The sequence below is a fragment of the Bombina bombina genome, chromosome 10 (genome assembly GCF_027579735.1).
Source record: "Bombina bombina isolate aBomBom1 chromosome 10, aBomBom1.pri, whole genome shotgun sequence".
Lineage (NCBI taxonomy): Eukaryota > Metazoa > Chordata > Amphibia > Anura > Bombinatoridae > Bombina > Bombina bombina.
In genome coordinates, this window is record NC_069508.1 from 174,368,120 (window position 1) to 174,381,172 (window position 13,053).

Sequence of the window (13,053 nt, forward strand, 5' to 3'; positions counted from 1 at the left end):
TTAGCATACCTTTTATGTCTGACAGACACTGTCCAATGAGGAGCAGAATACCAAACCCACCCCCTTCTTTTCAAGCTTCTCTTTAAAGGGATACTATACCCATTTTTTTTTCTTTCATGATTCAGATAAGCAACATTCTAATTTAGTCCCATTATCAATTCTTTTTTGTTCTCTTGCTATCTTTATTTGAAAAAGCAGAAATCTAAGCTTAGGAGTCGGCACATTTTTGGTTAAGAACACTGGATAGCACTTGCTGATTGATGGGTACATTTATTAACCAATCAGCAAGCGCTACCCAGGTGTTGAATCGAAAATGGGCCATCTCGTAAGCTTTACATTCCTGCTTTTTCATATAAAGATAGCAAGAGAACAAAGAAAAATTGATAATAGGAGTAAATTAGAAAGTTGCTTAAAATTACATGCTCTATCTGAATAATAAAAGAAAAAAAATTGAGTTTAGACTTTTAGATTTTGCAATTGATTTTGGGATTTAGTGGTTAATCATTTAAACGCAGCAACAGTAAATGAAAGAAACAAAATCATAAACACTTTATTATAATTTTTAAATACTTTTCATTGTACAAGAAATATATAAATATTGTACATACACATGCAGTTGGTGGTAGGTTGATGTTTTGGCGCTATGTCGGGTTCCAGTCCCTATGGTTTCTGTAAAACCTTACTACAGGATACGGAAGTTACTACATAAGAGAAGTGTCTTCTTGCTCCTGGATCTGTAACACTCAGTGGTGTATTTTGTAGGACTGTGTCTAGGGCAGCAATATTTAGTAGGAGCCCCACATTTTAAAGGGGTTCTTTGGCATATTGTCTTTCCACTTATATCTTTCTATTTGCAATCTATAATCCAAGGTTGTCTTGGATTGTCAGATCTGGAGATGTGAGAGATATATGGGACAAATATAGGCTAAGTTTATTGTGAGTGGTTGGGAAGTCAGTGTCAGGAATCCCCCAGTGCCTAGGGCAGCACAAACACTACAAATTCCACTGGTAACAATGTTTTGCTGATATGTAAGTAGGAGCTGACAAGGGGCAATCTATTGATGTCTTTGCCTCTGTATGGTGAGGCACAAAGCATAAGAGAAGTGTTATGCTGCAGTATTTGTGAGGCTGAGGACATGTGATGGTGATAGAAATGTTTTCCATGCACTATAATGGCTGGATGAGTCTGTATATTGTCCATAGGGTTTTGGTTTCAGAGCTGCATCTTGATATGTGATTTCTTCTGCTGCATTCTGTATGTTTATTTATTCAAATGTTCACAGTTAGTGCCTCATCTCAATTAGCGCTTGGTTGTCACATTTCCCTGAGAAAGCCACAGGGGTTACAAAATCAGGCATGGGGTCCAATGGTGGAGTTTGTTTGCCATCTTTTTATAAATTTTCATTTGCCGATTAAAGTGGTGCAGATAATTTGTCACATCCCCCTAAACTTCAAATCGCCCAGAGTCTGCCAAATATTCTGCATATCTATGTGTCTACAATAAACATTTGTGTTTTACATCCTGCATAATTTTGCACTTTGTGGTATTAAAGAGGAGATTATGCTAATTTGTCTAATCTCGCTGCATATTTGAGCTACTTCTGGAATATCAACTCTGTTGTTTGTATCATCTTCAAAAAGACCCACTTTCTCATGAATAGCAAAACAAGCCCAATAACTGACCCTTTCAAAACTGACAACCATCTGATTTGGATGCACTCTGTTAATTAAACCACTTAATCTGTAAAGTGATGGTAAATTCTGCTAATGTACAAGTAATAATCTAAAAAAAAACATTAGGTTTTAGTGCAACCGTCATTCATTAGTTCTTACTTTTATGCGCCATTCGGAAAAGAAAAGCAGTTTCGTGAGTGGCGGACTGAGGTACAATAAGAAAAGGGTGTCTGATTAAAGGATATCTATTCAATGGTGCATAAAAAGTAAGGTCCAATGAATGAAAGTTGCACTAAAATTTAACACATTTTTTAGAATATTACTTTAGCAGAATTTTTTAGATCATTATATTAGCAGAGTTTACCATCACTTTAAGACAACATTCCACCCACTTAAAGGGCCAGTAAACCCACCAAATAATGTTACAGCCGGCCCGATCACACCATTAAAATGAATGTAGCTCGCTCCCGCTTCCAGACCAGAGTGGGAGCGAGCTACATTCATTTTACTGGTGCGATCGGGCCGGCTGTGACTAGACAGCGTGCCTGATGCGCTTAGAAAAAAACAGACCTGCTCAGTAGAGCCAGGAGCGGCGGTCTGTAAAATACATTTTTGTAGGAAAATATCTGTGACATACTTTGATTTAGAAATATGGCGCTAACCTAATGTTATATAATGCTGCACTATGTGCAGAATTATATAACAACATTTGGTGGGTTTACTGGCCCTTCAACTACTCCTGAGTGTACTTCAAGGCAATGCAGTTTATGAATTAGATTGTTGTAGTGTCAGATGTTTTACAAACTTCTAGATAAATTCCATATACCTCTCTACCCTGGTCTATCACATAGTCAAAAATAAATAAACTAGATATGCCTGACATGATTTTCCTGCAAAAAAAAGCCTGCTGACTTTGATCTTGTAAATTTGACTTTATGTTTATATCAGACACATTCTTTGATTTAAAAATGATTTCCATTTTACTGAAGTCAAACTCAGAGTCCTGTAGCTTCCAGAGTCTCCCCTATAGCATTTTTGTTGGCGAGGTACTAAATTAACAATCTAATTGTCAAAAACAACTCCTGTCAACAGTGTTTGATTTGCTGATGATCTAGACCACAGGTGAAATAATCAGCTGGTGAAAGCAGGTTAGTTACGGTGGTTACTGGTCAGCTGATTATCTCACCTGTGCTCAAGTTCAGCTATAATGAAAACCTGGCCTGTTGGGGGTATTTGAGGACCGCAGTTGAAAAACACTGATCAAGACCAACAGATTTATTCACTTCATAATCTGTATAAAGTGAAGTGATAACCTCATTGCTGTTTATAGTAGCATCCCTTAATAGGGGCTCTGCTACTTCCTTATCTCCTTCTAGAAAGCTACAATTACCTATCCATCCCTTTCTTTTACTCCTTTCACTATTATATCTAAACATGGTTTTGTCACCATTTGTCACTACTTGCACAACCTTGATTTTCATGGTAGTTTTAGCTAATTATTCTATTGATAGATAAAATATTCCTCTTTCTTGTACTTGTACCCTATTCTTAAAGGGACAGTCTACACCTTAGTCATCTTAAAGTCTTACCTTAGATTAAGCTGCAAATAGCCTCCTCCACCCTTTCTATATCATGCTGCAGGAACTGTCAAGTTCAGTAATCTGATGACATCATTATCTGTGCTGCATATAGCATCCAATCACAAAAGGCTCACTAGTTCAATTCGACAGACTGTCAATGCTATTCAGCAGAGTGACTAGATGCAGCCCAGATCGTGATGTCATCAGTGGGCTGAGCTTGGCAGCCATTTCAAACTGGCCAGAAACCCCTCACCATACCCACAATTCAGTTTAACGAATAGCCAAGCAGTGGGGTGATAAAGAAAGGAATAGAAAGCATCAACAAAGGAAATTTGGAAATAATTGTGCTTTATACAAAAAATCATAACCACCATAAAAAGGGTGGGCCTCATGGACTCTTGCCAATATGAAAGAAATGAATTTATCAGGTAAATTCTTACATAAATTATGTTTTCTTTCATGTAATTGGCAAGAGTCCATGAGCTAGTGACATATGGAATATCAATACCCAAGATGTGGATCTTCCACTTAAGAGTCACTAGAGAGGGAGGGAATAAAAATAAAAACAGCCATATTCCGCTGAAAAAATTAATCCACAACCCAAAAAAAAAAAAAAAAAGTTTATTTTCATTTTTGAAAGAAAAAAACTTAAATCAAAAGCAGAAGAATCAAACTGAAACAGCTGCCTGAAGAACTTTTCTACCAAAAACTGCTTCCGAAGAAGCAAATACATCAAAACGGTAGAATTTAGTAAATGTATGCAAAGAGGACCAAGTTGCCGCTTTGCAAATCTAATCAACTGAAGCTTCATTCTTAAAAGCCCAAGAAGTGGAGACTGATCTAGTAGAATGAGCTGTAATTCTCTGAGGCGGGGCCTGACCCGACTCCAAATAAGCTTGATGAATCAAAAGTTTCAACCAAGAAGCCAAGGAAAATAGCAGAAGCCTTCTGACCTTTCCTAGGACCAGAAAATAAAACAAATAGACTGGAAGTCTTCCTGAAATCTTTAGTAGCTTCCACATAATATTTCAAAGCTCTTACCCCATCCAAAGAATGTAAAGATCTCTCCAAAGAATTCTTAGGATTAGGACATAAGGAAGGGACAACAATTTCTCTACTAATGTTGTTAGAATTCACAACCTTAGGTAAAAAAAAGTCCGCAAAACTGCCTTATCCTGATGAAAAATCAGAAAAGGAGACTCACAAGAAAAAGCAGATAACTCAGAAACTCTTCTAGCAGAAGAGATGGCCAAAAGAAACAACACTTTCCAAGAAAGTAGTTTAATGTCTAAAGAATGCATAGGTTCAAATGGAGGAGCCTGTAAAGCCTTCAGAACCAAATTAAGACTCCAAGGAGGAGAAATTGACTTAATGACAGGCTTAATACGAATTAAAGCCTGTACAAAACAGTGTATATCAGGAAGTATAGCAATCTTTCTGTAAAATCAAACAGAAAGAGCAGATATTTTTCTCTTTCAAGGAACTTGCAGACAAACCCTTATCCAAACCATTCTGAAGAAACTGTAAAATTCTAGGAATTCTTAAAGAATGCCAGGAGAATTTTAGAAGAACACCATGAAATGTAAGTCTTCCAAACTCTATAATAAATCTTTCTAGAGACAGATTTACGAGCTTGTAACATAGTATTAATTACTGAGTCAGAGAAACCTATATGACTTAGAACTAAGCGTTCAATTTCCATACCTTCAAATTTAATGATTTGAGATCCTGATGGAAAAACAGACCTTGAGATAGTAGGTCCGGCCATAACGGAAGTGGCCAAGGCGGGCAACTGGACATCCGAACCAGATCCAAATACCAAAACCTGTGTGGCCATGCTGGAGCCTTCAGCAACACAAAAGACTGTTCCATGATGATTTTGGAGATCACTCTTGGAAGGAGAACTAGAGGCGGGAAGATGTAAGCAGTATGATAACACCAAGGAAGTGTCAGCGCATCCACTGCTTCCGCCTGAACATCCCTGGACCTGGACAGGTATCTGGGAAGTTTCTTGTTTAGATGAGAGGCCATGAGATCTATCTCTGGAAGACTCCACATCTGAACAATCTGAGAAAACACATCTGGATGGAGAGACCACTCCCCTGGATGTAAAGTCTGGCGGCTGAGATAATCCGCCTCCCAATTGTCTACACCTGGGATATGCACCGCAGAGATTAGACAGGAGCTGGATTCCGCCCAAGCAAGTATCCGAGATACTTCTTTCATAGCTTGGGGACTGTGAGTCCCACCATGATGATTGACATAAGCCACAGTTGTGATATTGTCTGTCTGAAAACAAATGAACGGTTCTCTCTTTAGCAGAGGCCAGAACTGAAGAACCCTGAGAATTGCACGAAGTTCTAAAATATTTATTGGTAATCTTGCCTGTTGAGATTTCCAAACCCCTTGTGCTGTCAGAGATCCCCAAACAGCTCCCCAACCTGAAAGACTCGCATCTGTTGAGATCACAGTCCAGGCTGGCCGAACAAAAGAAGCCCCTTGAACCAAACGATGGTGATCTATCCACCATGTCAGGGAGTGTCGTACATTTGGATTCAAGGATATTAATTGTGATATCTTTGTATAATCCCTGCACCATTGATTCAGCATACAAAGCTGTAGAGGTCTCATGTGAAAACGAGCAAAGGGGATCGTGTCCGATGCTGCAGTCATGAGACCTAAAACCTCCATGCACATAGCCACTGAAGGGAATGACTGAGACTGAAGGTGCCAGCATGCTGCAACCAATTTTAAACGTCTCTTGTCTGTTAGAGACAGAGTCATGGACACTGAATCTATCTGGAAGCCTAAAAAGGTGACCCTTGTCTGAGGAATCACGAAACTTTTTGGTAAATTGATCCTCCAACCATGTTTCTGAAGAAACAACACTAGTTGATTCGTGTGAGATTCTGCAGTACGCAAAGACTGAGCTAGTACCAAGATATCTTCCAAATAAGGAAACACCGCAATACCCTGTTCTCTGATTACAGATAGTAGGGCACCCAGAACCTTTGAAAAGATTATTGGAGCTGTTGCTATGCCAAATGGAAGAGCAACAAATTGGTAATGCTTGTCTAGAAAAGAGAATCTCAGAAACTGATAGTGTTCTGGATGAATCGGAATATGAAAGTATGCATCCTGCAAGTCTATTGTGGACATATAATGTCCTCGCTGAACAAAAGGCAGAATAGTGCTTATAGTCACCATCTTGAAAGTTGGTACTCTTACATAACAATTCAAAATTTTCAGATCCAGAACTGGTCTGAATAAATTTTCTTTCTTTGGTACAATGAATAGGTTTGAATAAAACCCCAAACCTTGTTCCTGAGGAGGAACTGGCATGATTACCCCTGAAGACTCCAGGTCTGAAACATACTTCAGAAAAGCCTGAGCTTTTACTGGATTTACAGGGATACGTGAGAGAAAAAATCTTCTCACAGGAGGTCTTACTCTGAATCCTATTTGATACCCTTGAGAGACAATGCTCTGAATCCAATGATTTTGGACAGATTTTATCCAAAAATCCTTGAAAAACCTTAATCTGCCCCCTACCAGCTGAGCTGGAATGAGGGCCGCACCTTCATGCGGACTTAGGGGCTGACTTTGGTTTCCTAAATGGCTTGGATTTATTCCAATTTGAGGAAGGCTTCCAATTGTAAGCAGATTCCTTAGGGGGAGGATTGAGTTTTTGTTCCTTATTCTGACGAAAGGAACGAAAACGGTTAGAAGCCTTAGATTTACCCTTAGGTTTTTTATCCTGAGGCAGAAAAACTCCTTTTCCCCCAGTGATAGTTGAAATAATAGAATCCAACTGAGAACCAAATAAATTATTACCTTGGAAAGAAAGAGATAGTAATCTAGAATTAGATGTCATATCAGAATTCCAAGATTTAAGCCACAAAGCTCTTCTAGCTAATACAGCTAAAGACATGGATCTAACATCAATTTTGATAATATCAAAAATAGCATCACAAATAAAATGATTAGCATGTTGCAGTAAGCGAATAATGCTAGATATGTCAGAATCCAATTCTTGTTGCGCTAAATTCTCCAACCAGAAAGTTGATGCAGCCGCAACATCAGCCAAAGAAATAGCAGGTCTGAGAAGATGACCTGAATATAAATAGGCCTTCCTTAGATAAGATTCAAGCTTCCTATCTAAAGGATCCTTAAAGGAAGTACTATCTTCCATAGGAATAGTGGTACGTTTAGCAAGAGTAGAAATAGCCCCATCAACTTTGGGGATTTTTTCTCAAAACTCTATAGATTTTGCTGGTAAAGGATACAATTTTTTAAACCTTGAAGAAGGAATAAAAGAAGTACCTGGCTTATTCCATTCCCTAGAAATCAGAAATCAGAAATAGCCTCAGGAATAGGAAAAACCCCTAGAGAAACCACAGGAGGTTTAAAAACAGCATTTAAACGTTTATTAGACTGAACGTCAATAGGACTGGTTACCTCAATATCCAAAGTAATTAACACTTCTTTTAATAAAGAACGCATATACTCTATTTTAAATAAATAAGTAGATTTGTCAGTGTCAATTTCTGAGGAAGGATCTTCTGTCTCAGATAGATCCTCATCAGAAGAGGATAAAGTATTATGTTGTTGGTCATTTGAAATTTCATCAGCTAAATGAGAAGTTTTAAAAGACCTTTAACATTTATTAGAAGGTGGAAATGCAGACAAAGCCTTCAGAATAGAATCAGAAACAAATTCTTTAAAATTTACAGGTATATCATGCACATTAGAAGTTGAAGGAACTGCAACTGGCAATGTACTATTACTGATGGAAACACTATCTGCATGTAAAAGTTTATCATGACAACTATTACAAATGACATTCAGTGAAATAATATCTACAATTTTACAACAAATGCACTTAGCTTTGGTAGAACCGATGTCAGGCAGCAATGTTGCAGCAGAAACTTCTGAGACAGGATCAGATTGGGACATCTTGCATAATGTAAGAGAAAAAAACAACATATAAAGCAAAATTATCTATTTCCTTATATGACAGTTTCAGGAATGGGAAAAAATGCAATAGCATAGGCCTCTGATAGAGAAAAAAAAGCAAGAGGCAAACATACAAGGGGTATTGAAATAATGAAAAAGTTTGGCGCCAAGTATGACGCACAACATAACGTAAACTTTTTTGGCGCCAAAAATAACTGGAAATTACACTAATGACGCCGCCGTGTGAAAGGTCTCGGCGTCACGTATGACGCCGGAAATGACGAAGTTGCGTCATAAACGTATTTTTTCACGCCAAAAATGACGCAATAAAGTTTAGCGTTTGACGCACCCGCGGGCCTAATACCCGCAATTGTAAGAAGTAGTCAATTGGAAAAAAGACTAAACCCCAGGTAAGAAATAAATTTCTTAAAATGTTTATATTCCCCAAATATGAAACTGAAAGTCTGCAGAAGGAAATACATGAACCTGACTCATGGCAAATATAAGTACAATACATATATTTAGAACTTTATATAAATGCATAAAGTGCCAAACCATAGCTGAGAGTGTCTTAAGTAATGAAAACATACTTACCAAAAGACACCCATCCACATATAGCAGATAGCCAAACCAGTACTAAAACAGTTATTAGTAAAGGTATGGGTAAATTGAGAGTATATCGTCGATCTGAAAAGGGAGGTAGGAGATGAATCTCTACGACCGATAACAGAGAACCTATGAAATAGACCCCCGTTAGGGAAATCATCGTATTCAAATAAGTGATACTCCCTTCACGTCCCTCTGACATTCGCTGTACTCTGAGAGGAATCAGGCTTCAACAATGCTGAGAAGCGCATATCAACGTAGAAATCTTAGCACAAACTTACTTCACCACCTCCATAGGAGGCAAAGTTTGTAAAACTGAATTGTGGGTGTGGTGAGGGGTGTATTTATAGGCATTTTGAGGTTTGGGAAACTTTGCCCCTCCTAGTAGGATTGTATATCCCATATGTCACTAGCTCATGGACTCTTGCCAATTACATGAAAGAAAAAAAAAATAGTAATAAATGTAATAAAATGATAAAAACAAGCAGCGCGTTTCTCAACCAAACAATTCACTTTTTTGAAGCCTGATGAAACAACCACTGTTTGGTTAAGAAACGCGTTGCTTGTGTTTTTGTCATTCCACTTTAACAACGTATATACATATTATTTTTGGACTCCAATGATGAGCTATCCAAGTATCCTGTTCCACCGGAGGCCAGTCTGCTGGGTGACTGTTTGATCCCAGCTTGCCACATTTGCACCAAAAGGGGTGCTCTACCACAGAGTGCAACCTTTTATACACACACACACTTGTTCTATCCTACAATACTAGGCCATATTGGCGTATGTCTTCTTACATCACCTACAGATTGCTGTATTAATACCGGAGGTCAGTCTGCTGGGTGACTGTTGTGATCCCAGTCTGTACCATTGGCACCACAAGAGGTGCTTCACTCAATGTGAGTTTAATACATCTTATATTTTTATCATTACCCAGCCAAACAATACAACAATACTAGGCCATGTAGCACTTCTGTCTCCTTATGTTGTCTACAGATTGTGTAGTGTTTGCTAACTGCAGGGTGTGGTTCAATAACTAACTGTTTCACTGCTGGGCTGCTCACAAAATGTGTCCTTAGGGGGAACACTGGCTGGCACCTGGTAATTTTGGGATACAACTGCCCCTGAAATCCAACTCTGAATGTTACTGAACACATTCATCTTATTGGTTGAAAAAAATCTTCCTGTGATAACCGATGTTCACATTCACATGGGAGATAATTTTTGTGGACATCATATCTACCATCTGACCAGGACATGAGAAATATTTCACTCATATTTCTGCCCTTTCCCCCTCAGGTGAACATGATAAAGTCATTCCTTTCCATCCTTCTGTCCTTCATGGATACTCTCAAACCTCAGGTAGATCCCATTCCTAGATTTTAGGGTGATTGCTGCAGTTTTGATGGGGATCCTTGTTGGATCTAGATACAACTCAAAGTGGCTTAGGGTCAAAGCAACAGCAACTTGTATCTCGATCATGGCAAAATGTTGGCCGATGCAACTCCTAGATAAAGAAAATATGAGCTTTAGACAGGTTTATCCTTTTTTTACAAAGACAAAAAACAGATGAAATTCACTTGTTACTAAAACTTTTACAGGGTGACAACACCTTCCCACAATATTTCTGTCTTCTCTAGCCCCATGAGGAATATACAAACCACCTTCCTATAAAGGTAGCCACACTTTCTGGTCCATCCCAGCACTACTTAAGGACTGCCTACTCCCAGGCTCAACCACCAAGCCATGTTGTCCCTAGACTCTGTCCCCCTGTTCCACAGGACTCCAGCTTGTTCTTCATGGTCCCTGGAGGAGCGTAGTTGGGAGGGAAGTGACCCTATTAGGCTCTCCTTCTTAACAATTATGGGCCAGATTACAAGTTTCGCGTTAATGATAGCACGGGACGTGATAAGCAGTATCACTGGACGAGCTAGTATTAGTGCACAATTTAGCGCAGCTGACATTGCACCCATTACTTTAAATTAATGTCAAGACCACGCTAAATAACGCTGATGTTACAAATTGAAAAGTGTTAGGGTTACATATTTTTTTTTTTTAAAAACACATAAAAAAATATTAAAATAAAGTATTACACTCATGCATACATATTTTTGATAAATATGTTTAAAGAGAGTTAAAAGTGATATGGTATATGGCAAGATGTTTGACTAGAAAAGGCTCCAAAGTGTGTGTGTATATGTGTATACATGTGTAAATATGTATGAGCACACATATACACATATATATATATATATATATACATATAGAAAAAATAAACAGCGCAATGTGACCCCCCAGACAGAACAATTAATAGTATACCATTATATACTATATTAAAACACAGCAACGCGTTTCTCAGTTACCAGTACTGTTCAGCCTGAAGAAACAGTACTGGTTACTGAGAAACGCGTTGCTATGTTTTTGTGTCAATAAACACTTGTTTTTATGCAACTTGCTACTTTGGACTTCTTTTGCTTCTAAATCTTCCTAATATTTGGAGGTGGAAACAGCGAGGCGGATCCCCAAGGGTTACAATTATATTACCAATTGCAGAGGGACTGAGACCTGGTTCCTGGGAGCTTAAGAGGAGAGTTTTACCAGACAACTCTAAGGTTCTGGTCTGCCCAGTCTGCACCACATCTTGGTGCTTCACAAAAACGTGAGTGTATCAGAGTTTGAATTATCTTCCTGATATATCACACAGAATTATGCTATGTGGCGCCTTCGCTATCTTCTTATATTAATAGTATATAATGGTATACAAAATAAATCCTGAAATAAATAAGAGATAAGTGTAAACAACTCTTTTTGGAGGGCTAAAAGGATGAACCAAATCAGATATTAATAAGATTTACTTAATCTAATATAACACATAAATATACAGAAATGCTAATCAATCAACTATAAAACATAAAAAATGCTAATCAGCACTTAGCTCAGTCCCATAGAAAGTTCATTCCTTGGGATTCATATAAACATCAGGTATTGGTGTTCATAAACCATCAGATGTAGGTTTACTGGAATCCTGTGTCAATTTCTACCGAACAGATTGTTGTGTGCAGAGCTGCTGTTCATTTAGGAAACAACACCAGTGTGCGGTCTCACGGAGTAGCTCTATAGTGGAAAGAAGAAAAACACAGCGCATCCGCGACTCACAGTCTCTGTTTATTCCGGTTACATACAATGCAAGACAAAATATGCACTTACAGGATTTCAGCATAAAACAAGCACATTGATCAAGATATGCAGCCTTTAGTTGGTATTGTCACTCCTGCAGGTATCCTGTATGCCAACCCGCGGCTCCAGTACCAATATAGGAGAAAACAACAGCTGAAATAATCTTGCAATTTCTTTTTACAGATATCAGCGCCCAGACTACTACAACGAACATCTCCCTACGCATTTCATCCGTACACAGTCCGACTTTCTCAAGGGCTTGAATAATTTTAACGTATGCCTAGGACGCCTGCTCTACTATTTCAAATACTTCTCTTACTCCCGCCTTTCATTACGTCAACATATGCGTCATCAGATTGTCAATCAAACCAAATGGTTGCGGGATATGATACACAATGTATTACCTGTTCCATTTCAAAATATATAAGTGCAATACGAAATCAAATGATACATAATACTTAAAATTCATATTATACAAACATAAAACAATTAACACATCTTATCACAACTGTTGCTATCTTTGACATTATAGTTGAATAAAAAAACTTATTTTAAAAACATTCAATACACTGTTATCTAAAAACAATTTCATGACATTTAGAATCAAATTGAAAAATAAAATTTAAAAAAACAGCAATTAATCTAAACAATATGCCTTTTTGATATAGAAATTTGGTTGTTAGGCATATTGTTTAGATTAATTGCTGTTTTTTTTTTATTTTATTTTTAAATTTGATTCTAAATGTCATATGTTGACGTCATGAAAGGCGGGAGTAAGAGAAGTATTTGAAATACGTTAAAATTATTCAAGCCCTTGAGAAAGTTTGTCTGTGTACGGATGAAACGCGTAGGCAGATTTTAGTTATAGTAGTATTGGCGTTGATATCTGTAAAAAGACATTGCAAGATTATTTCAGCTGTTGTATTCTCCTATATATATTCTCCTATACAACTAAAGGCTGAATATCTTGATCAATGTGCTTGTTTTATGCTGAAATCCTGTAAGCGCATATTTTGTCTTGCATTATATGTAACCGGAATAAACAAAGACTGTGAGTCGC

General features: G+C 37.8%; 1 protein-coding gene across 1 annotated transcript in view; it reads right to left on the bottom strand.

Annotated features, from left to right (window-relative positions):
- Nucleotides 1-10,130: 10,130 nt before the first annotated feature.
- LOC128640780 (cytochrome P450 4B1-like) overlaps nucleotides 10,131-13,053 on the bottom strand; it is a 71,749-nt gene continuing 68,826 nt past the window's right edge. The window contains exon 12 of the mRNA XM_053693201.1: nucleotides 10,131-10,323. Coding sequence (XP_053549176.1) covers nucleotides 10,131-10,323 — 193 coding nt within the window. The remainder of the gene's footprint in view (nucleotides 10,324-13,053) is intronic.